Source organism: Trachurus japonicus, chromosome 16, assembly GCF_045865225.1.
Source record: "Trachurus japonicus isolate A0001 chromosome 16, Traja_1.0".
Classification (NCBI taxonomy): domain Eukaryota; kingdom Metazoa; phylum Chordata; class Actinopteri; order Carangiformes; family Carangidae; genus Trachurus; species Trachurus japonicus.
The window spans coordinates 9,617,109-9,643,099 of NC_140922.1; the positions used below are offsets into that span (position 1 = coordinate 9,617,109).

The 25,991-nt window shown below is 43.5% G+C and overlaps 1 protein-coding gene across 6 annotated transcripts in view; it reads left to right on the forward strand.

Annotated features, from left to right (window-relative positions):
- The window catches only part of cadm4 (cell adhesion molecule 4), a 145,673-nt gene that overhangs the window by 92,823 nt on the left and 26,859 nt on the right, over positions 1-25,991 (forward strand). For 3 of the 6 annotated variants that reach the window (XM_085801125.1, XM_085801124.1, XM_085801127.1), the window contains exon 2: positions 24,082-24,228. In XM_085801125.1, coding sequence (XP_085657251.1) covers positions 24,082-24,228 — 147 coding nt within the window. Of the gene's footprint in view, positions 1-13,733; positions 16,245-24,081; positions 24,229-25,991 lie in introns of those variants that run through there. The other 3 variants (XM_085801123.1, XM_085801126.1, XM_085801129.1) reach the window with 3 other exon arrangements.

Here is a 25,991-nt window from a genome sequence, read left to right on the forward strand (position 1 = left end):
CTCTCTAATCCAGATCAGTCTGTGAACTTACACGGATAGAAAACACAGCCCACAGTTACCACATGTTATCTGATGCTGGGTATTTACGAAATAGATTTGGGATTTAAAGTCATACAGTGACTCCTACACGCAGAGAGAGGGTGTGAGAGAGAGAGGACTAGAGTCGGCGGGAATGAGGTTCAAGTGCTCTGACATCAATAACTGTGTCAAAAGAACATAAAACAGAGAGCAGTGAGAAGCCTGACAGAGGAGGGAGAGAGGGAGGTTAGTACCGGTGACACTGAAGCCTTATTGACTCACGCGCCACACTTGCCCTCCCCACTGCTCCTCTTCATCACAGTGGCTTGTCCGAGGCGAACGGCTCACCTGATTGGCTGCCTTTGCAGGGCCAGGCGACTTGGGTCCGGAGGTGAGCGTGTTTCCTGATAGGTGGTTGCTAGGCGATGGATGTTGGTACGAGGAGCTGGATGTGGAAGAAAGACCAGCTGAGATGCGTGTGTGTGTGTGTGTGTGTGTGTGTGTGTCATGTTGTGGGGGTGGGGGCTGTGTGGATTATTGTGTTTTTTGAATGCATCAGTGCATTTGCATGTTTAACACTGTTGGTTCCCCCCAAAATAACTCGATGACTGAACTGCACAGTTAAACATGTATCAATTAAATGGCGTGTAAAAGTGTGTGTATGTGCGTGCGCGCGTGTGCATGCATGTAAGTGTGTGTCAGTGTGATAGCCTCCTGCAGGCAGAGCAATGTAATAACTATCATTACCAAACCATGGGCTGAAGCTCTCGTTTAAGACTAAAAGGAAATTAAAGGAGGGCTGCTGTCAGAGCCACAGCAATCATAAAACAGTGTGCGCCTGTTCATGTGTGTGTGTGCTCGTGTGTGCGGGTGGCATTTGTAGATTAATACATATGGAATACTTATGCAAACATGCTTTCAGTCACGAAGGCTTTCTTGAAGTCAAGTAATAAAACTGGAAGCCCTCCATATATCTCTGTCCCTCAGACACACATGCACACACACACAACTTGGGTTCTATGTATCCTTGTGCAGGCCCCACATAGAGCCTTATTAGGTCTGTTTGTGGCTGCTACAGTTTAATTTCGTCCCTGCTGGGAGTGTTATTCTCTTCATTAGAATTATCAACAGGTGTACTGGGGCCTCACAGATAAAACACTGCCTGATAGCAGCAGTGTTTAAAGTGTTAGTCATCCTAGTTGGGGTCTAATTCTTCATCTTGTGCTTCGTCTTAAAATGGTTTCAAATTCCCCAAGTTCCCTCAAGGTAGTTAACCAAGCGTACTGTTGATCAAGCTGAATGAAATGTGAAAAGTGGAATTTTGAAAAGAGGCAGGAGGTATATAATATTTAGGCTGGCTAATTGCTGCAAGCTACTTCAGCTCATTTGATGGATCCCTCTGCTGTGGCTTGGCAGACTCTACGTCCACTTTGAGTCATCCAGGAGTAAATAGAGGAAAGTGCATGCAAGGATGTGTGTGTGTCTGTGTGTGTTAAATTCACTGTGCACTGTGTTCTGAGAGGGAACGGTGTGCTATCTTGCTCGTTAAAGCGGTTTGAGCGAGTATTTGCCTGTTAAAGGCAAACAGCGCCCCGTGTCCCACTGCACAATAAACGAGGGAAAGAAAATCTCTTTGATGAATTGATAATTTTTTTATTCCGCTTGGCACAAGACGGATGTAGACTGAACAAGCTTTTGCTCATTTTGGCCCTGGCTATGATCCACTGAGAGCTGTGTGTGACTGACAGTCCTAATAAATGGTAAGGTGAAGTGGAATCTGACAGCTTTTCTGAGAATTTTCATTTTTTTCTCCAAACTACAACTCATAATAATCAATCATTAGCCCAGCTGAAAGACAATTGGCGACAAGAGCCTTTGTTGAGCTCTGCCTGTGCCTATGTGTATCTCTGCTTGAAGAATGATTAATATATTGTAGATATGTCAACTTAATTTTCCCCACACAGTAGTGACTGATTGGTGTGTGTGTGTGTGTGTGTGTGTGTGTGTGTGTGTGTGTGTGTGTGTGCATGTGTCCGTGTGTTTGTGCAGCCACATGGTCACTGCTGAGTCCAGTGCGAGAGAGCGCAAATGCTTATTACAGAGATAAAAACAGCAGTGGTGCTTTATAAATGAATAAACAGAGCCTGAGGGTAGTTAGAGCTGGAGGATGTGAGGGAGAGTGCAGAGAAGAGGAGAAGAGGAGGAAAGGGCACATGAATAAAAACAGCACTGTGTCAGGTCACTATGAGGAGGCAGTGATAGGTACCTTCAACATGCCAACTGGCTGTTTAGCACAGCACTGGCGCATGTGGGCAGCGTGTGGAGTGTTAGTGAGGGCGGGACAGAGGGAAAAATATGCTGCAGCCTGCATCTGATACCTTTAGCCATCTGATGTTCCAAAAGAAACAAACTTTGAACAGAATAAAACGTTGCCTTCTTTTCTCCTCAGAGGGAAAAACACACACACACACACACACACACACACACACACACACACACACACAAGAAAATAGAAAAATAACAAAGCCACAAAAACAACGCGAACAACAAAGAACTGAGAGAAATCAAAACAGAAATCCATAAGACACTTCGCTTTGCTGGACTTGAGACGACAGTATTAGAAAGACAGATGGTGGAAAAGAGGGAGATGTTACAGCCTGAAAGAAATGTGATAAAGTTGTTGATCCAGTAAATCATATCCTGCTTTATCTGTCAGTTATCATTGCTTTAATTGGTTTATAAACCACTGCCCTTTTTAAAGCAAAATTATTTGCTTCATCATCTGTCATTATTAGTGAGATAGTCATTTGTCTGCGTCAATCATCAGTTTGATCACTTGTGTGGGTGTGGGTAGATATAAGTACAACTTTATAATAAATCTGACACATTTATCATAGATCAAGATGCTCAACAACAAAGACACAAAATCCTTGATGTCCAAATGTTTCATCATTTAAAAAACAGCTAAAAATGCACCTGTTTACACTGGCGTTTTATCAATTTTATTAATTTCTCGTAATATTTAGTTTTTTATTGCTGGTTGATTTGTGTCTGTCAATGTGTCTTGGCCATGTGAATCTTGGCCATTGCACCTTGCTCTGTAAAGCACCTTGTGACTGTTGTCTGCGAAAGGTGCTGTATAGATAAACTTTCTTCTTCTTCTTCAAATGAAAACTTAACACAATTTTTCTGACTTCCATTAAAAAACCCAAAAATCAGATATTCAGATTGGGGGGGGAAATGACACAACATTTGGCAGAGAGGAAGGGAAGCGGCACAAAAATAAAAGAAAGTGTAAAAAGGAAAACAAGGAGGAGTGCTGTCAGAGTCACCTTGTAGGAACAGGAAGGGTGTCCCAGTGTGGGATGTTTGGTACAAGACGGACCAGAAGTGAGGGGAGCGGAGGCAGAGAAAGAGAAGACAGACAGATGAAAGAGGAGGAACGGTTAGAAGAGAGCTCTGACAGATTGTCATTAAGAGGGACAGCTGCGTTTTTTCACTGTGACTCTTATAATCTATAATACACACACACACACACACACACACACACACACACACACAGATAAAGTGTGCAAGCACTAAGACACATAAACTTGCTTTTCAATTTTTCATTTATGCTCCCAGGTACTGTAGTCTCATTAAAATTGAGATGTCTGTTTCAAGAGAAGAAGTGTTTGTAAATACAAGTGACAGTGAAAATGCACAGTCCAATTTAATAATATGTTCAGTCAACATACACTAAAAAAAAAAAAGCAATTATTTAAATTCCTGGAAAATATGATACGACGGGAGCTTTTAATTTCACACTGCTTTGCAGCCAGTTTTGTTTACAAGGTGCAGAAACCAATCACGTTCGGAATTTATGCCCAATGTATTTAATTATAACAGGATCTGTGAACTGTTACTATAATTACTGGACTTTAAAAGGAGAGTAGAGATGTGAACTACGTGGGCAACTTCAAGAGGATAGTTCAAAACAAGCCATATTGTCTCTTATCCATTGGTTAAAGAGATAACTTTGTATGTATAAATCACAACCTTGGTTTTTAATTTGTCTCCATAATACACGCTCCCTGTAATACACATAAAAACACATGCACCTATTCAAACATACTACACAAGCCTGGATTGTCTTGCCTTTACTCCCATGCCATAATATCTGTACATTAAAGTGGCTGTAAAGTGATACCCTGCTCAACTGTAGACACAGAGTGCGAGGTAACATGTTTCCACACAAAATCAATTGAAAGATACAAGTGGGCCTGACAAGCCACAAATATCCTTGTGCAAAAAGAAAGTTGTGCTTTACTTATATATCTGCTTCATGAGCGTTCAGAGAAGAGGTGAAGAGGAAGACAGACTGAAGGGAAATGACAGGAAGGAACCAGAGTTTCTGTAGCCAGTTTATTAGTAACGTCTTCACTGTGGCTACGTGGGTTGTCTGGAGCGAATCATCACCGACTGCACCAACGGTCCAGCTGTCAAATTTGGGTGAATGAAGTATGGCAAAACTGCACTTGATTCATATCGGGCTTGTTAACAAACTCATCTAGTTGTCTGTGTCCTTGTAGTATGCAGCAGGTTTATGATGAAATGTGTTTTGAATCTATAACTTTACACTGTAATCGCCAAAGAACATAAATGCCTGTGGTAATTAGGTTACATTGTTTGAATGTGATTGGATCAGTTAGTTTTTGTTTGTGGTAAACAGCACAGGGACATAATTCTCATCCCGTCCTGGGCACAGTGAGCATCTCCAGCTCTTCCTCTCCCATCTCCATCAACTCCTCATCTTCCTCTCCATATTTTGTTTTCCCTAAGCTGAGCTTTGATGGATGCAGTCTTTCTATTTTATGTCTGTGTCAGTGAGGAAAGTAAACACAAGGTCAATTGATATTTATATGCAAATGCAACCAGGCTCTGCAGGGATAATCTTGATCTTGCAATGAAAATAGAAACATGGAGAGCTACCACATTTTAACTTGCTTTTAAAAGCCTCACACAAACTGAATTCCAAATTGACCCGGACGAATATCAACTTTCACTGAGGTATTATTAGTCAGACATTAGATCTATCAAATTAATTGCTTAAATTAGTTCACTGGCTATCTAGTTAATTCATGCAAATGGAACTAACTAGCTGGCACAATAATAGACAGCTACCGCTGGATAGGGCATGACCACACAGCATGTATGTGGATGAAAGGCACTGAGAATTTTTATTTGCTTTGGCAGATTTAGCTGCCTGTCCAGTTGGTTGACATTAGTAAAAGATTACAACACCTTTCACTCCACCCACCTACACACGTGCAATGACACTTGTGATCAGGGGAGAAAGTCCGTGTCGTTTGTCAATATCTTCATGTGACAGAGTTATTTTAGGCTGCTATTTCACAACATCTGTCATACCACAGATTGGAATGATATAGTGGTACAGACCTCAGTGACCCCAGTGTGGGCATGACCATATCCTTCTGCTTTGGCTCAGCATGGACATAGAACACGCAAATATTTTAGTCACTACTACTAAAACCTAAGTAGATACCCTAATTTGGCTCACCCAGACCATAGGCTGCTATTGACAGGATGTATTGATTGTATTAATTCTTTAGGGGTCAGTAACATTGTGCGTATGGAATCCAAATACTCTATCAAGATTGGTTTTAAAAGATCCGAGCTAACGATTCACAACAAACGTGAACGCATGCATGCATGCCGCTGTGTGTGTAGCCATGCACAGACACGCGCACCCCATCACAGAGTCAGACAGGCATGAATGAACTAATTAAACGCACTCTCTCCTTCTCTGATATACACACGGCTCCGAGTCCATAAAAGAGTGAATAAATGAGCTGACGTACCTACAGTGTATTAACATAGTGTAGCTTTAATATGCAGAGAGAGAGAAAACAGAGTAGAAAGAAAGGACAAAGAGGGAGAAGAAGCACGTGACGGGGAGAGAGGGGGAGAGAAGAGATGAAAAACATGTAGAGAGAGCGGAATGGGAACAGATGAGAGGGAAAGAATGGAAGGAAGAAAGTGGGAGAGATAGAAGTGCTAGAGTGATAGGGAGGCAGTGGAGCAAATCAAAGTAAAATTAAGTGCATTTACATATTTAGATGAGCGCTTCTAGTCAGCCTGTCTAATTATTTCATCTCCATTTTTCATTTGCACGCTGTTCAATCCAAAAGCATCAGGCCGTGAGGAAAGTTTCCCGCTCTCTCTCTCTCTCTCTCTCTGCCCCTCCTCACCGTTACTTTATCACATTCACACTCGTCCCTCTCTCACTCTTTCTCTCTGACTCTCCACCCCTTGCGGCCGCCTTTCGTTATCCGGGTCATTACCATACGCTTTTTGTCCGTCCGCACTTGTTCTCCCTATCTCCCTCGCGCCCCCTGCTCCTGCTCTCTTGCCATGTTTTATGCATACGAGGATACTGCCCCATGTGTCCAGAAATGTGTGTGTGTGTGTAAATGTTGCTGTGTGTGTACACTATGTATGTGTGTCTCTGTGTCTCTACACCCACCCACTATTAAACCCTTCAAATTAGCATGAACCATGTCAGGAGCAGCCAGGCCATGTTAACCTTCTATCACTGATTTTCTCCTTTTCTTTATGCCTTTCTTCACACTCCATAAATCTGTCTTTCACCTTGCTCTCACAATCTCTCCTCCCCCCAGCCTCTCTCCTCTCTCTCTCTCTCTCTCCTTCTCCCTCTTTGCAACACTGCCGCTCATCACTTTGTTTACATTGCCTTTCCCTCCATATTACCTCCCTTTGCTCCTATAAATGCCACCCTCCTTCTTCACCCACACTCATCAACACAGTCTATCAGTCAGTGTGTGTGCGTGTGAGTGTGATAGTGTATTTTTGCTTTAGGGCCTGTTGGTGTGTTTCTGTTTATGTGATCTTATTTTCTATAAGGAGATGTGTTTAGACTGAACTGCAAAGTAATTGATGTGTGTATTTTTCTTCATGTTTTTATACACAAGTGTGTGTGTGTGTGTGTGCAGTGTTATGTGCCTGTGTTTGTGTGTGTGTGTGTGTGTGTGTGCGCGTGCAGGCACATGCATGCGAGTGTGTCTGCTGGCATAAAAGGTTGTTATGTGCTTTAGGTGTTAATTGGCTGAGGAGCTTCGTTAATATTCTCCTTGCGAGCCTGCTCGTCAGGAACAGAGCCGGCAAACTGATGAGTGTGTGATTTTCCTCCAGAGAGAGAGAGAGAGAGAGAGGGAGGAAGAGAGAGAGAGAGAAAGGGTAACAAGAGTGACTTCAGTGCAGAGACCCTCTGTAAGGTCAGAGTGAAAGAAGAGAGGACCAAGAAAAGGAGTGGAAAACAGCAATGGAGCGAGGGAGAGAGACAGGCGAGCAGGGAGGGGTCGCTAAAGCAAGAGACAGAGGGAGAAAGACAGAAGGAGATGGAGGGAGGGAGAGAAGGAGAGATGTGATAAAAAGCCATAAAGGGTTCCATTGAGGGAATGGGTGAAAGGAAAGATTATATCATGCGAGGGAGAAATTATCCCTTTGTTAGGCAGTTGTGAATTGGCGGAATGGGGGCAAGTTGGTTGCCGATGAACCCTCCCCGGCGAGGTGGCATATAACTGTGCAATTTTAATCACCCACAGTATGCCAAACGACAGCACATAACCTGGTCCAGACCTCACTTCCAGCTACACGCATCCGCACCAATATATGCAAACTGTCCTCCTGCGGAGAGAGCACAAGAATGAAACATCAGAAGCTGCGGCCTTGACAGGCTGATATTCACATCAATAACACATCACACGCACATACCTGGAAAGTACAGAGCGAGATAATGAACTGGAGCGCGCACACATAGGCACAGTGACAACCTATCTGTCAGGGGGTACGCACATCAGGGAACAAAGAAGAATTCCACACACGCAACATGCAAATGTTAGCACATACACCGGGAGCAAAAAAGAAGAAAGACTGACACGTGCACAGCAGCAGGGAAAACAGTGAGCAGGGAGTCGTAGCCTGTCACTAGGAGGTACGATGCCACATGGATAATGAGTGTTACTCCCAGCAGGTAGCTGTGTAGCATGTGGCTCACAGCATACACAGAAACACTCGTTAGGAAGCTCAGACAGTGCGTTCCGAACTTGGCAGGTAACATTGTTTGCATTTATCTTACTGAATAAGGGATGACTGAGCTCCATGCTCCCTTTGCATCCCAATGGAGGAGGCCTTTCATGGTTATACATAAAATATGTCTGTAATATCTTCTCATATTGAAACCGATTCCCGAGATGAGTGTGTAGGCTACTCTATTAGCGTGTGTATAAAAACAACAAGGGCAAATGGCACATTAAAGGGCCGTGTCTGCATTCCAAAGTTTTACACCATGCTGGCTTATATACTTTAACACGTTGTACCCTGCAGTTCTCTTTATCTGACCAAATTAGAAAACCTGCAGCTACCTGTATCTCCCCTAGCTGCAAGTGCTACAGATGTTATTCACACAAGCGAGAACTGAGGTCTCTTCTGAGGCTGTGTTCATACATTACATACAACTTTTTCCACTTGCATTTCGGTCCCGATTAGATGCTATCCTGATGGGTTCGGGCTACTTAAAATCTTGGGGAATAGTTAGGCAGAGTTTGTGACTCATCTAATGCTTCAAGCTGCCATTGACTTTTTCCCACCACTATCTGGTCTGACTTGCCTGAAGTCATGATGCAAATGTAACACTTTTTTTATGTTGTATCCTACATCACATTATTGACCTGTCCAGCACTTTGGTAAACTTCAGTTGTCTTAAATGTCTCAAGGTTCTGTGCAGAGCCCATTATTATTCACCATTTACAGAAACAATCTTGGTCAGAATATTCAAAACCTGAACTTTTCATTTCTGTTCTGATGACACTGTCATATAATGCACAGCACCCACTCCTGCTGAGGTCTTTCAGTATGTACAACTTGCATTTAAAAGAGTAAAAGAACAACTTTGTCATCTGCAACTTGTTTTAAATGCCGATAAAACAAAATGTATGTTATTTGCTACTTCACCACTGACACCAGCACTGTCTGAAGGAAAAAAAACAAGAAATGGTTAACAAATTAAGTTGGTATCTACCTTTAAATATCTAGGCTTTTTAATTCATGACCACACATATTCAGTATGTTGAAAGGAAAAAGGAAATCATATTAGGATTTTACTCGAAACAAGTCTTGCTTTTCACCTAATGTGAAACAAAGCTGGGTGGAACTGGAACTTTTGCCTGTTATTACTATAGAAACGTGCTGTATATGGAAGCTTCTGCTCATTGTCTTTGCATTCTAGATAGTGTGTACCATGGTGCACTGAGATTCATTACAAACTGTAGACTCCTTACTCACCATTGTATACTCTATTCTAAAGTTAACTGGACATCGCCTCAGTCATTGTGTTTATTTACAGAACCATTCTAGGTATCACTCCCTCCTATTTGTCTTTGTCACAATCTCCAATCTTTGGTTACTCTGCAATTTGTAGTTCCCAATGTACGAACTGAACTGGGCAAGAAAGCATTTAGGTTTCTGGCAGCTAATGCGTCAAGCCCTTGGTACAAGTACTGTAAGATGTTTTGACTCCAGGAAGAATAGCTGCTGTCTTGTACAGCAGCTAATGGGGATCTAATAAACAAACAAACATTGAATGAATTTAAAGTTCTGGTGAAATCATTGTAGTCTACCCTGTCTGTCAGCAATTGTTTAATGTTGTTAGTCTAATCTGGTGTTTACTATTAATTATGTCACTATGTGAATGCCCTCTTGGTCAGGTCTCCCTTGGATCTTATTGGGACTCTACCTTTCTAAATAAAGACTGAAAGAGAAAAAAAAGTGATTTATAAATAAAGTTTGACTAGATTTGACTTGACATAACATAGGGACTCTATAGCAGGGAAAACAAAACATGCTATGACAGTGAAAGTTGAGCAGGTGTGTTCATGCAGTCTTTTCAATTTATGCACAGTGTTGCACACTATCACTGTGGTGTGGGTTTCAATGCTTTGGTAACAAGAAGCTTGCACTATTTAGTTTCATTTCCAGGCATTTTTATTTATTTATTTTTTTTGTTTGATAATCGTCTATCTTTTGTCAGTTGTGGCATTAAAGAGCGAGATTCCCCAGAATTTGTCGAGGAGCAAAATTGCAAATCTGGCTCACATTCATGTATGGCCCCAAGACAGGAACACTTCTGCTAGTCTTCAGGATGAAAGCATGTGCATGTGAGAAAGGTTTGTAGTCCTGGGTTTGTTAAATAACTCCTCTATCTGATTAAGTGAATTCATCACAGAGAATTAAACAACAGGAGATCATTGTTACTGGAGCAGTGAGCTTCACATAGCTACTTTACTTACACGAGAACAAGCCATCTCTATCATTCTCCATCTTCAGTTCTGTCGGTCTGTCACTCGAGAGTGTTTTCTTCTAAAATGCACGCTAGGTTCTTTGCCAAGTTTGGGGAGAATAAGATGAAATTGTCCCTCCTAATGTGCGGTTGATGCACGGTAAATGCATAATGGGATGAGACTAATAATAGGATGTCTACAATGGATTCCACAGTGCCTTAATGTCCTTCTTTCCACTCTGTAAAACCAGTGCCAAGCCTGTTGTCTGCCAGAAACTGACTTAAATGTCTGTGTTTACTCTAGATACACAAAGAAAGGTGAGGCGAAAAAACACACACGCGCGCACACACCCTGCATGTGCATTCCAATCCAAACCATGTCATTTCAAACAGTCGGCGATTCAAATGCTAATATCTGTTTTGTATTCTTGTTAGTCAGTCATGATGTGAGCCATATTGACTTTTATTTATTTGCCAGGCTACACCATCAGCAGACTGTGAAAAATAAAGAAAATCAAAACTTTGTAATCCTTAGTTGTGTGAAGAAAGCCGGGTGGTGTCACTCGAAATGTACCCAAATGATTGGGCCCTATTGATCCCTTTGCCCAGCAGCATGTGGTGAGCAGGAAGTAGACTGAGCCGCGCCTCCAGAAACTGCAGTCACTGATAGTGTCCATAGATCGAGAAGCAGTGACTTTTCTAATTAGAGAGTTCAGAGCAAACCAAGTTGGATTAGCTAGTGCATGGCTCTAGGCTAGCTATTAACACCAAGTCAGCCAGACAAACAAGAAATCAGAAAAACGAGAGAAGTGGGAGAGCAGAGGGCCCGGGGGTGGGTGGGTGTGTGGCAGGGGGGCTGAGATGAGCACACCAACCCTGATGTGAATATATTCAGACCTGGGTCAAAACAGTTGTTTTAACATAAAACTGAAAAAAAGATTTTAATTTGGTGTTTTCTAATGCTCTCCTTGAAGAAGTTAAAGATAGCGTATAAGGGATTGAGCTCATCGGTTTTGCAAATAGTACTGTGTGTTTTGTTTACACTGGAGAGAATCCCAGAGGAGATTACTCAATCAGGACAGTTCAGATAATACTTTCCTCTGACTTTCTAGTGCTCTGGGACTTTGTGGCAGCTCCGTGAAACAAACTTTATGAAAAAAAGAAAAGAAAAGAAAAGAAAACTCGAAAATGCTATTTGGATTGCACTTATATACACAATCTATATTCATGAATGTCTATATGTATGAGTTCATAGCCTACATTAATGTAAATACTCTAATACTTGGATCCTCTTTGTTGCTGAAACACCCTTGGGGAGGTATACATTTGATTTATCTTTACCTTTCAGGAACACATGCCCTCCTTCACACTTTGCCAGCTAATAAACCCTCAAGATCCACACCTACACAGGCGCATATACAGTACATGTAACCCACCACACGCTCACGCACGCACACTCACACATGCTCCCAACCCACTCTCCTGCACAACCTCAAGGGAGACATAAGAAATAAATTCGACACTTCCGCTTAACCAAGAAGCGCCTTAAGGACAAAAAGAAATTTAATCTTGGATAAGCCTCCCGATAGAATCTCTGCATTAGCCTTCTGCTGCTGGTTCACAGCTATCCCATCAACCCTTACCTCCCACACCTTGGCCCGATTCCCTCGCATCTATCTTCGTTGCCACTATTTGCCGTTTTTTTTTTTTTTTAATTTTAATTTTCTGTACTCTCCTTCTTTACCTTTCTTTAACTGTCTTGCCACCTTCTTTGACAATCCTTTCACTCTTTTCTACATAGGTGCCCCCACACCACCATTGTTTTGGTCCCTCCAGTCTTCCTTGTTTCCCACCTCATGCCTCCACTGGCTCTTTCCATTATTCCCGCCAGCCTTTATCTCTCCATCTATTCCCCGGTGCGGTACATACTGTATATATCTATATTTCTGTTCTTCTCCGTTGTTGCAGCGCTTTAATACAATTGGTATTAAATGCTGGCACGACCTCCTCTGCATACTTAAACAGCCAGGGATCCTTGTAAGGCTGTTTGAGTGCTTAATATTTTCAGCACGCCGCTGACTTAAGCCCCTTAAGTGCTTTGGCAACACTTATTCCACGGTGGCACCAATGAAGCCCATTAAAAATTTGATTTCGATGAGAGAGAGGGAGGGAAAAAAAGAGGATTGGGGGATAGGGTACACAATTTGCTATTACCTCCCTTCCTTCCGCACACACTGCGACAAAAACAAATACACCCATGAGGGGGTTGCCCACACAGGGACTTTGCAGACACACAAATACACACACTTTCTCACCAGTCAGGCAGCGGTTTGTAGTGTGTCCTTTTTGTCTGTAATTATGTCCTTTGTTTCCCTATAAAGCACTCTGCGATGACCCTGTTTTGTTAAAAGCACTTCATAAATAAATTTGACTTTATTTGGCTTGATAATAGAGACCAGCATGTTACTTACATGTAATGCATATGGATGTTTGTAAACACAGCCTGTGGCATATTAGAGCTGCTACTCTATGATCAGTTAATTACAAGAAGATTAACTACAAGAAAAGGTGCTATTGTAATAGCAAGACTGTGTTGCCTTTCACATTTTACAGGACAATGAAAGTCATAGATGCACAGTCTACAGTAGTTAGCTCCTGCCGTTGGATTTGTTTTGCCAGTTTTATTGCCAATAGCAGTAATGATAGTACAAGTGGCAATGGGCATGAACAAAGGAATTGCATTATGCACATGTTGATGCAAAACGTACTGACAGGTTGGAGTAGCTGTTAGCGATGATTTCTGTTTCATCAGTATAAAGATATGGAGCAGATACCTTTTACTGAGCCATGTTCACATCAGCATAACTTATAACACTGTCATGGTCACGTTTATTTCTGCCTCACCCACATCCCTTACGAATTACAAATGCCTCATACAAACATCGTACACATTTCTTGTCAGCAGACAGCCGTGCGCATCCCTGCAGCCATAAAAACCGCCATTTAACATAAAGAGGCACTGTGATGCCTCTGTGTGCAGCCTGCATGGATAAATTAATGGGTAGTAGATGGTGAAAGGGCCAAAGAGAAAGCCAAATGTACACTCTGCTTCGGTCAACACTGGACAGTCAAGCACATTCAGACACACACACCGCCACTGTTTGTTGACCTGAAAGGCAACCATTGTCGCCGCTTCCATCCACACACACATGTCTCTAACCTTCACAAAATAGTATGCAGAGTATGCAGACACTGATCCCACACTGACACACACACACAAACACACACAGACACACACACACACTCTAAGCAAGGGGAGGGAGGCCAGGGTTATATAAACAAGTGCAAGACAGAGAACGGAAAGACAGATGGATGTGATCAACAGTGATACCACATTGGGATTACAGACATTTTCATAGACCAACAGGAGGGAAGTGAAGTACACATTTGTGGGAACTAAGTGACTGCTACGCACTGACTGGAGGACTGAAGGAAGAGGAGAGGGAAGGAGGGCAGAATGGATAAACTTTTTTTTTTTTTCAAACACAATTTGAGGAGATCAGTTTGAACAAGTAAATGCGCTTTGTTTTCCATCCGTCTGCTGCCAGGCCTCTCAGAACTGCCAGACCCGAGCTGCTGGTTTACACCAACACAGAGTAATTTTCTCAGCGTCAGCCAGTTGACGGGAGAAGTCAGAGCCGTGTGGGGGAAGATTGGTGATGATCCGCTTTCGGCTTTGCCAGAAGTGTCAGGGCCGTCACCGTTAGAGTTCATTGTGTTTGCAGTGGCACAGCACAGCGAGTGAGAGAGAGAGAGAGCGGGGCAGTGTGGAGTAATCTGAGGATGACACCCGCACTTTATTCCATCAGATAGTGTTCAGTGAGGTGTGCGGTGCAGCTCATCACGCTTTGTCTCTACACCGCAAACACATATACATGAGCGCATAAAACACGCGTACTTACACATGCAAACACACCAGAGCTACACACCGTCTGAGGCGGATGACGCATTAGGGCTCCGACAGTCTGCAGGAACTCCGTTCGGACCTTAAACACAGCAGTTTCTCAGATCAGTGTGTGTGAGCGAGCGTGTGTCTGGAGTGCACCCAGGCGCTGACTGCACCCAGTGGAGCATGTTGGAAAGGAAGAGTTAGGCAGGTCGATGCTGCGCGATTATACTGTCTGATAGCCTGTGATTATTCTGAGGAGTCTGAAATTACCATGTAAAATCACTGTCCGTTTACGCTGCAGTGTATACATGATAGCGTATCGAAAGAGCTCTGGCGTTCAAGCGAATAATGATAGACACCTTGTGAGAATAATGTGCCAGTCCCTGGAGTAAAATACCAGACCAATATCAGAAACTAAAGCGTATTACTGCAGTTTGCTCAACCCCCGTTTTCCGGTTGGTTATTCTACACAGAGCAGGCTCCTCCAGTCTCTGCCTTTATAGAGAGGCACTTGAGCTCAATAGATTTTATTTAACCTTAGCTATCTCCAGATGAGCTGTAGTGAGATGGTGTCTCCTTCTCTCCAGAGGCCTGCCCAGTTCGGCTATAGCTCACAGGAACATTGACTTCCTCCTGCTGATCTCATCGGATCAGAAGTGCTGAAAACCTCATTCCACTCATTAGGGTAAAAATCTGTTTGAATGAACATTGTTGCCCCAGATTCCTCTTGGTCCTCAGGGGGGCATGGTAATGTAGGTAACATTGTTTCAAAAGTTGGCATTCAGTCGACATCAGTGGAGATAACTTCACTTGCCTAGTGAGACAGTTTCCCGGTGTGTATCTGATTGAAATATAGTAGTATTGATCTTTTCTGTTATTTTCCTTGAGCGGTGCGGTTTGACCTGCAGCAGAGAAGCAGTCTATTTGTTGTTGTGGTTTGTTGTGTGGATGATTGTTCAGGCACTTGATGCTCAGACCCAGCTTAGCTCTGAGTTTGATACTGCAGTGTGGAAATGATGACCAGTACATGCAGTTGTTAGGTTAGCTGCATAGTTACGGTTACGCTTGTTGTCTACTCTTGCTGGTAAAGTGTGAAGTATTGCAGGTCTGCTCTGGTCACACTGGAGTATTGGTTTTTCTGGCTTATTGATCTGAGGTCATGGGCTTTGGTCTTAGGAGGCTCAGAGTGCTGTGGTAGAAAATAGCCACCCTCGCCGTGTTTGCTTTGTTGTCACTTTGCTTAGATGGGACTGAGCCCCTGTACTGCTTTGTAAGAGCAAAGCTTCTGCACTGCATGGATTTAAGACACTGCATGTTGTAAGTTATTTCTAAGCAGCGCATGGCACTAAAGTCAACAGTGGAACATTTTGTAGCTCTAAGCTCATTTCTGTGTGCATTGTGATGGAGTGTCTAAATCGCTAGGTCTGGCCAGACTTCTGTGTATTGCGTTCAATTGCGCCCTGGCTACAATTTAATTCTATATTATTCTTTTGCAGCTAAAGCAGTTTTCTTCGCATGTGTTGTGATACAGTTGAGTGCAAAAGAGTCCTTTCTTGAAGTGTTGTCCTCAAACAACAACTTCTGTCTGATTGCACTGAAGAAAAGCTGGGCAGTTAGTGTGTGCACGTGCCTGCAGCATTGCAGGGAACAAATCAGTGTGTGTGTGTGTGTGTGTGTGTGTTTGAACCAGTTTGTCTGTAGCAGTGCAGGCAGGGTCACAGAGGACCCATTGATCAAACGTGCACATCCACACACACACACACACACACACACACACTTTCGCATAAACGTTCACACATACACACGCAGCCTCTCAATTCACAATGAGGCCTGTCCGGAGCTCTGTCCTCTGCCGCCTCCTCCCTGCCCCCTTCTCTCTGGCCCTGCGCAGCCTGGTCCTGGTCCTGCTCTGCATCACTCGTAAGTCATGCACGCTTGAACACTCACATGCACGCACACACACATAAAAATTAAATGAGACGTGCAGTATCGATTCTAGAGGGAAGCTCAAGTGTCATTACACATCAAATAAGTGAGGGAAACAAGGAGCATAATGTTCATGTATACAGACTCATTTCGTATTATAGCCGAGATGTGGCAATTAAGTACAAGCTCTCTCTCTTTCAATTTCAACTCCCCGCAGATATGTCTCTAAATGTTGTAATGGGATGCTTCTATTATACAAAAAAAGAACACAATTGTGAATATGATACTAATTGGTGTAAACCGATACAGAAAGAGATCCGGCACAGCACCAAGCAATTGACCAAAAGAAGAAAACCTTATGATGGAATCATTAAATGAGCACTTAAGATGAATTGTTCAAAATGCTGGTAATTAACTTAGAATAGGTAATTAAGATTGAGAGAAGAGAGAATTTGAAGACAGGAGTGTATGCCCAGGAGGTGAGAGGACCGGGGAATGAGAAAGCAGGCAGAGAAAGAGAGGAGACGCTTGGACTAAAGGACTTAAAGGGAAAGAGTCACAAATGAAAATAGAGACAGAAACTAGCTGAGGCCTTTTTCTCAGCTTTTCCTCTGAAGAACCTAATAAAAGAAAGTTGGACCCCAGAGTGGTTGAGATATAGCGAGTCAAATAGAGAGCTTGTTGAATAGAAAGAGAATGGGGGGTAAAAGTGCAGTGCAAGAGACCAATATATGTTGAGAGTGAGATACATGCTGGCAAAAGGAATAAAGGGGCTGGACCAGATAGAAACTTGTACTTCATGTGAGAGAGAGAGGGATGGAGAGAGGAAAAGAGAGAGCAAGAGAAAGAACAATGCAGACTATGTGTGCAAAAGAGACCGAGATGGAGGGGAGGGGTACCGAGATGAAACATTCAAGATTTCAAAGATTTTTATTGTCAGCTCCCTATTATTTCCAGAACATACAGAAGAATAATTGAAAAGCTGCTTCTTTTTCACCTTAATATAGGTATAAATTAAACATTCTAGAAAAATAAATGAAATATAATAGGAAATTAACTCAATAGAAATAAACTGGGTTTTAAAAAGAGCTGCATGAGGTTGAGAGCTGAAACCAAAGAGTCATACGGTTGAGTGAACATTAGGCAGAGATGGTGGGAAAAGCAGTGCATAGTGGAGTAGGATCACTGGCGGCGCTGCTGGTTGCTATTAATACTGCCTGTCATTATTATTATGTATTTAATACAGGAAGATGTTCTTTCCCCGCTGCTCATTGGTAAACAAGCGTAGTACCACTGCGCACAGTGTCTTCTCCTCTGTGCCAGCCTAAATCTCAATTCAATAGTGTGTGTTTTTTTTTCTGGGTTTTTCTTTTTTTTTTTCTTTTGCATATTAGATCAACAGAAGGACATTGTGTTTTGTCGGATGTTGTGGGGGACGCTGGGTGGGGGTGACACTAGGGGAGTGAGGGATACAGAGAAAGAATGAGTTTGTGTCTTGGCAGTCAGTATGGTTATGTAATTCATGCCAGTAGGGCAGTTTTGTGTTGGGCCTTGAATGTGCACACACATATATAGTTTCTCATACACATTTGACACCATTTCACACAAGGGCACACACACACACACACACACACACACACAGCTATCACTTTTACATGCATGCACAGGGTTGTATAGAGTATTTCCTCTTTGCGGCATACACATTCATGAGCATCTCGAATACACAAAACACACACACACGCCAGAGGGAAGGCTGCCATGTGGTGGATTTTGAAGGGGTGTTAAGACCAGTGCTTTTGGCCGTGGTGAATCTCCAGTGTGGTAGCCGTCGCGTAATAGCCCTGTAAATTTCCTTTAAGCCGCTGTTGGGGTGTGTGTGGTGGCCATTGTTGCAGGGTTGTTAAGGCTGTGACGGACCCGGGCCATAAAATGTTGCACAGTAGATAGAGCTAACCAGCTTTGGCTGTCAGAGAACGAGTGGAAAGAGACGAGTAAGGGAAGAGAGAAGAAGATGGTGGTTTGTGAAGGGTAAGAAGAGGTGAATAAGAGCAGAAAGAGTAATGGGATGGGTGGACAAGATGAGAGAAGAGCGCTCAGGGAGATGCAATGCAGCGGGAGAGAAGAGGGGATGGGGCAAGAGAGGGACGAGGTGATTGAAATACACCGAAGGGCTGGAGAGACATAAAGATGCGAAGGTCAAAACGAGAGATGCAAGAGCGCAGAGGAGAGGGGAGGAGGTGCATGAGAGCAGGAAGACAACAGAATTCAATGCCGAGGTTTGAAACGGCGTGACTGGGGAGCAAAGTCAGAGTGTTAGAAATGTGTGTGAAATATGTAAATAAATGAAAGTTAATGTTTCTAATGCGAGGTCAGGAGTGAAAAGAGACAATTTTATGCTGATTTTGCTGATTAGCAGTGCAGTGCTCGCGGTGTATCAGTGGGCGATGGAGAGAGAGTTGGATGAGAGGAGGTCTGAAGTTCCTGCCAAATAGAGAGAAAGAGAGAGAGAGAGAGAGAGAGAGAGAGAGAGATTAAGGAAGACAGGCAGAAAGAGAGAGAGAGAGAGGGATAGAAAGTGTAAAGTGGGTTGAGCTATATGACAGGCAATTAAAAGAAGCAAAAGTAGAGGAGAAGATGAAAGAGGGAGGCAAAAATGAGTCCTCCAGTCCACTCATTTGTTTTGTCCTCTTTTCTCATTCACCCCTCTCACTTTTCTCCCTGTCTTCCCTTTGCTCCCTCTCTTCTGCTCTCCCAGCACACTATAAAAACAGCGTGATTATGCTGCAGACTTGAGCTGCAGAACAAATCACATTTAGCGAAGGAGAGTGGGGAGATAGAACCAGCAGAGAGGCAGGAAAAGATTCCCACTGAGTCACAAAAAGAGGAAGAATGAAACAGAGATTGCAAGGGGAATGAAAGCGTATTGCGGCTTGGAAGGAAACTGTTGCAAAGGGGGTAAAAAAAACTACACCAAGAAAGAAAAAGAAGGAGGGACAGGAGTGAAGAGATGGCGAGCTACAGAGTTGTAACAATTCTCCTGAGGCCTCTGAGAAGAGAGGAGAGGAGAGAGGGATCTTTAGGACAGCTCTGATGAGGAAGATGCATGATGAACGATGCAATAAAAGATAAGGGGTGGAAAGAAGGGGGGAGAGGACAGGAAGAAAGAGAGGGGACTGATGAAAGGAGGAGGAATCAAGGATTAGATCAGGCAGAAGGTGGGGTGGAGAGGGATGGAGAGACTGTGGGTTTAAATAAAAAGAGAAAAAAGGGAGATGGTGAGAATGAGATTAGACATGAAGGCAGTGGGTGGAGGGAATTATGAGTTTTGGACTAAGTGGAATCGAGGGAGGTGTATTGAGTCGGGTGGGGTGGTGGAGTTGGGGGGGGGGTGTGGGTGGGGGGGTATGCTCAAAAAATGAGAAGGAAGGCTAAGCAGAGGAGAGGGGAGAAAAGGAGGACAGGAGAAAGTGACAGAACGAAGGTAATGAGAGAGACGAGCGCGAGATTTGTAAAGGATTATGTATTATTTATAGAGGGAGCATTTTTTCTTTGCACTGGATTTGATTGGCAGAGCTCCGGCTCCCTGAGAGAGATGGAGTGATAATTTTAGACTGGGAAAAGAATGGGGGGGGGAATGGGGGAGAGTTGTGGGCTTGCAGAGAGAGGTATGGAGGAGAAGAACCTCAAAGTCAGCTATTTCATAGAGTCAGTATACTGCAAAACTCTGTGATTAACCTGGAGCAAGTGTTAGTGCACACACACACACACACACACACACACACACACACACACACACACACACACACACACACACACACACACACATACACACACACACATGCATGCGCTCACATAAACATCACAAACTTCATTTGCATACCATGGAAACCAAACGGCTTGTCTTGCGGACTCGGGGGATCATGGGAAAAATGTACATCCAGATGGGGAAGAGATGGAGGAGTTGCCAGTGGATGACCCCAGAAGAGTGCAAACTATGAGCTCCTGTTATTGTTTTAATTAAAACAGTAATAACATAAGGGGTTGTGCATTGTAGTCTCCTGCATCGATTCTCTTGTAAATCCGTGGCCAGCATGCGAAGAAAACACAAGCTCTTGGCCCACTTCCAACTGAAAGATAATGAGAGATAATGAATAGGGAGACGGTGACGGCACCGCTTCAAGGATACATGGGGGCTTGTTTGGGGCAAATGGAGACAGCTCCTCTCTTATGTGACTTGTCTTTTTATTCCGTCTTTTCCTCTCTTCACTCTGAGACGTGGTGGGAGAGAAATAAGGGGTGAGGGAGTGGGAGAGAGAAGGAGGGAGGAGGGAGGAGGGAGGGGGCGCAGCAAGGCGGTAATTCAGACCGCTAACCCTGCACCACTGAGGCACTTTCTAGAATTTACCGTGACCGAGGGTTAGCCAGCAGTCCACCTGGCTGCCTCCCAAATCCACCTCTTTTAACTCTGCACACCTCCCTTCATCCCCTCCCTCTGTCCCTCCACATCCCTCCGTCTCCCGCCGCTTATAACTCAACCCCATTGCGGGACCATTAGGACGGGCCCCTGTACAGCCTTGTCCTATGAATTTGCACGCCCATTATTTATTTATTTGTTTATGTATTTTGAAATGATGGCCCTTCTTGGATCTCTATTGCCATAGTAAATAAAGGCTTCTTTTTCCAGGGCCTGACACACACACAGGGTGGGGTGTGGGGTGTGGGGTGTGTGGAGGCATTTCAAATGATGAGAGGCATCAATTGAGTGCTATGAAATACTGCCCCCACTTGGCTGGAGAGAGAAGTGATTGTTTTTGTTCCCCCTCCTGTTTTATTTATCCTTTGATCATAGCTGTCAGTGCACTACCATGGTATTGATTGCTCTCAGCATTCTCTCTTAATATAATTCAACGCTTGTGGAGTATTTTATTATGGGCACAGATTTTAATGGGCCCCAGATTAATACCTCTGTCACAGAGGTTGATTCCCTCCCCCTCCCTCTCGCTCCCTCTCTGTACTGTGTTGGTGCGGGTGATCAGAGGCACAAACTCATGGCCTTGATATGAATGGCGGCCTATAAAACCTACAGTCAAGCTAAAGTGCTGTACCCAGCTGTGTTATGAGCGGGACTAGGAAGAATATGCGTCATCTCGTATATTTCGTCCAGCCCCCGCCAGCTGCATTATTATATCCGAACCATCACTTCCTAACTCCCCGCTATCATTTCCTGGTTAGAGCCACCACCCACCCCTGCACCGTCTCCCCATGCCGCCGTTCTCCTCGCCCAGATTGATCATCCCCCAGCAGCCAGCAGGTGTTTCTGGGTGGCATCTCTCAGCAGGCGATAGCGGATGCCAGTCATCCCACTCACGACGGCAGTTAACAATTCTTTATCTTTCTTTGTTGCTTTTTCTTTGCACTTTACTGTGATGCCACTGCAGCTAATTTCCTTTGAGAGGGGTGGCAGCTGTCAGGAGAAGTGGCTGTATAAATGGACAGCTGAGTAGTTTTCTTTCTGGCGACTTCCCAAATGAAAACTTCTGACCGCTTTCCTTTCTCCGGAGTCGCTGTCACTTGAAGGCCTCTTTCTCTCGTGGTTCTGACGGGTCACTGATCCCACAGGGGTGCTGCGCGTACCTAGCCAGGATACACTACCGCACTACTACAATTAACACCGTTTAAAACAATGGCGGCCAAGCTTGGTTGCCACGGTGATGACTAATAACAGCCATTAGAAAAATAATTGCGATGGCAGTGGCAGGCCCTGATGCCCCCGATATGAATCACAATATTGATGCAGAGAATGGCAGCAATAATGACTACAATTAGTGGTAATTGTCAAGATTCTCTTTTTCTTTTTTCCATAGAGTATTAGCATCCCCTTTGTCCGTATCCCCTCTTGGGTTCTTTCTTCAGTTCAATATCCACTGTGTCTCTCCTTCCCCTGATTTGATGAATATGTAGGATTTGAGTCTTTCATTAAAAGAGATTAAAATCGAGGGGAGAATTAAATTTAGATGAAGTTGGCAGCATCAGATGATGTCGAAGTAACTTAATTGCAATATTCCAACCCCTGCATATGCGCACCCAATGCACTTGCCCACCTATTGAACACGTGCATGTGTGCGTGCACGTACGCACACAGAAACGTATGCAGAATGTGCTCAGTGGCAGATAAAGACGTTTATTTTGGCCCCGAGCAGTCAAGTCAGCAACTCTGCTGCTATGGCAGCCACCATCTGTTTGTCTCACAACATTTCTTGCCTTCTGAAGGTGTTTCACCGAGCTCACAGACACTGAGAGGCCCCGGCAGTGAAATACATTTACTCCCGCCATCTTTATCGGCACTTCTTATTGCCTGCTTCATCATCATGTGTCAATATTGATGTCATTCTTTCTCTAAATCCTCCCCACGGCCAGCACTTTGCCAGGGAGAGAGGCAATGCAAATAGGGATGCAAATTGGTAAATACTGGTTCGGGGGAACCCAACAAGCTGGTTCTCTCTTCAAGGCAATCACTTTCCACTTCTGGCTGTGGTTATATGACTAATTGCTCCGCGGATCATTTGAATTCAAGCCGTGGAGCTCGGTGTCCATTGTGCTCAGCAGGAGGTGTGACTCAATCGAGCCGTGTCAACAGCCTGACCCACAAACACGGAGGGCGCTCCAATCAGAGCATAATCAACCTCCTTATTACCGACTCTTGGGCTGTGAGCAACATCAAAGAGCCTCCCTGCTGCTCCCCAGCCCCCGTGTCTGAAAAAACATCGGGTTTAGGGGCCAGACAAGTTTGTTTGAAAGATTATGTGTGGAAAGTTTCTGTGAGTTTGTTGAGGGTGTTGTGTCGCTCTGAATGCATGGATATTTTCAGTTTCTGTGTATCCTCATTTGCAACACAGAGAGAGTGCTTGCTGGAGCATGTGTGCAAGCGTAAATGTTCAAGAAGGTGGCCGTGTGTGCGCGCTTAGTCATTCACAAGAGGCAAAGCCGCTGCATGATTTCCCCCCAGCACTTTGGAAATACCTGTAATAAGAACCATTACATCGGGATAATGGAGTGTAATCAAACGGTTTAGCTTGCACCTGGATGGGAAATAGCATTAAGAATGTGTGAAGTACATCTGTGGCTCTCACCACCCCACACTTTGACCAACTTTTTCACACCGAGTTGATCACACAATCGCACGATAAAACTATGGTTTAGACTATTAATATACACAACACGAGTGCTAGCGGTGCTGCAGCCCAGGCTGTGATCTGATTGTGTTTGTGTGTTGGTCCATAAGTGGTCATGTTTATGTGTGTCCATTCATGTGTGTGCGTGCTGCTGTGTGTCTCGACCAGCAGCCACTTAGAGACCTAATAAGGCGTAATGTATTCAAATGTGTGTGTTGATGCATTCTGTTCAAGCCAGAGGCAATGGGGTTGTTTGTATGTGTGCGCTTTTGCACATAAAAAGATGAATGGCGGTATTTATAATCATCCTTATTAAAATCATAAGAACATGTTCATAAGGACCCTCTATTACTTGTTGAGTCCTTCAGAGTGTTTTGTCTTAACTCAATCTTATTATCCCTATCACTCTGTCTCTCTCCCCTCCCTCCTTCTCTCTATTTCCCCCTTGTTATGCCCAGATGATGAATAGCGAGTAAATGAAAGATGCTTTAAGTACCTTATATTGAAAGGTTCTATCTCAAGTGAGGTGCAAATTGAACATCTTTTTTTTCCCCAGCATCTGTTCCTCCTATTTGTCCCTCTCCTCCTCTATCCTTTTTTCTACTTCTCCATCATCCTCCATGTATCACTATAATAACATCCATCTTTCTCTCCCACAGCTCATTGTCAGGCAGTGCAGGCGGAGAATGTCACAGTGTTGGAGGGAGGTACGGCCCAGATCTCCTGCCGCCTGCAGAACTACGATGGATCCATCGTGGTCATCCAGAACCCCCGCCGGCAGACTCTTTTCTTCAATGGCACGCGAGGTGTGTGTTAACATTTGTCTCCACAGATAAATCAGATCTGTCTGTGTGGAAGTCGAGGCCCTCAGTGGCATTTGAAGGGTTTTAAACACGGTTTTAAGCAGTGACTCACCAACACTCAGATTTTACATTTCTCTTATTGCAAATGTCCTCGTATTTCCTTTGAAGTAATTCCACATTAAAAAGTCAGATAACCGCAGAGTTAATGTAGGAGATGGTTTTACTCTCTGCCCTAACAGTGTGACTGCTTTAACTGTTTTAAAAGCATATTTTGAAGCTCTCTGCATAATCCACTGTTAACCCCAGTGATGAGATCAGAGCTTATTACTGTTTCTCATTAGAGCATGGCCTTGGCAATCAGATGTTTTTTTCAAAGGCAGCTTTATGGCAAATTATCATTGTAACCAATATTATAATGAAGGCAAATTTCATTGAGGGCCTCAGGGTGGAAAAACATTACATGTTTTTTCTTAACTAATTAAGGGTAAAAGTTGCTACCTTAGCCCGATTTTCTGTTAGCGCTGTTAGAAAACCTCTAAGCAAAGGAACAGTGATCAAGGATACTTAACATTGCCTTTGAAATTTGTGTGCAGCAGCTTAATTTAAGCAAAATTTCATTTTACATGTTGTGGCTCCTTACATAATCTACATGATAAAGCTCTTCAGATGTGAACTCGGGCTCAAGGCTATGGTGTAAAACTATGACTTGTAATAGTTTACAATTAAGGACAAGAGGCTAAATTTAAATATATTCAAATCATTTTGGTGTTTTGGTGGAGATACTACTAACCAAACCGTTAATTAATGCCATAGTTTGAATATAGTATATGTTTTTCTTTTTACAGTATGGAATCAAGGATGCACATTAAAATCGGAACAGAATAGAAAAAGAAGCCCAGACACTAACAAAATCACTAGCATAAGTAGACTGAAGTTACTCATTATTAGAGGAACAACACAAACCTGCACACAGGTGCAGAATTTCCCGGCCCACTTTTTGTGTTGTAATGGTGCTGTTTTACTCAGCAGTTTTTTTTCCCTCTCTAAATCATAAGCCAACACGGTCTGCTGCCATCCCACACAGAAATCATCTCTAACAGGCAGAGCAACCAATCGGAAACCCCATATCCCCTCGAGAAAGAGCACTCACTCAGCTTTCATTCAAGAAGCTTGTCTTTGTGCAAACTCCTCGGTTGTGCCTTTAACATCCATACGTCCCAAGCAGGGATCCTCTCAGTGGTCAATCCGTTCTGTCTCTCATTAACCTTGCTTATAATTATGATTGCATATGATTTGGAAAATCACTGCCGTACTGTTGTTATTATGTGAGATGTGTTGATTTTTTTCCAGCTTGATTCAGACTCCAAGAGTCTATTTGCTGAGCTAACATCGCTCAAGCTGCTCTTGCTGAATGTTGCTCCAAAGTAGCTTATGAGATACTCTTATGCTTTACATTAATGTACTCTCAATCTGCTACTGTTACTGTTGGTTTAACTGGGTTTAATTGAGTTGAACTAAGCAGGGAGACAAACAAGCATCAGACAGCTTCTATCCTATTCCATATTAACACTTGTGTATTTGTCTCATGGCTTTGGGTTTGTAATAGATAAAGAACTCTGCCACAAGGATCATGAAAGAGCCAGTCTCATCTCACGCAGTCTTAAACTGGCCGCATATATACCTGATCTATTCAAGTATATAAAATGGAAGATGAAGTGCTCGCAGTGTGTTAGTACCCTCAAGTACCATGGTTAAAGAAAGGCCTT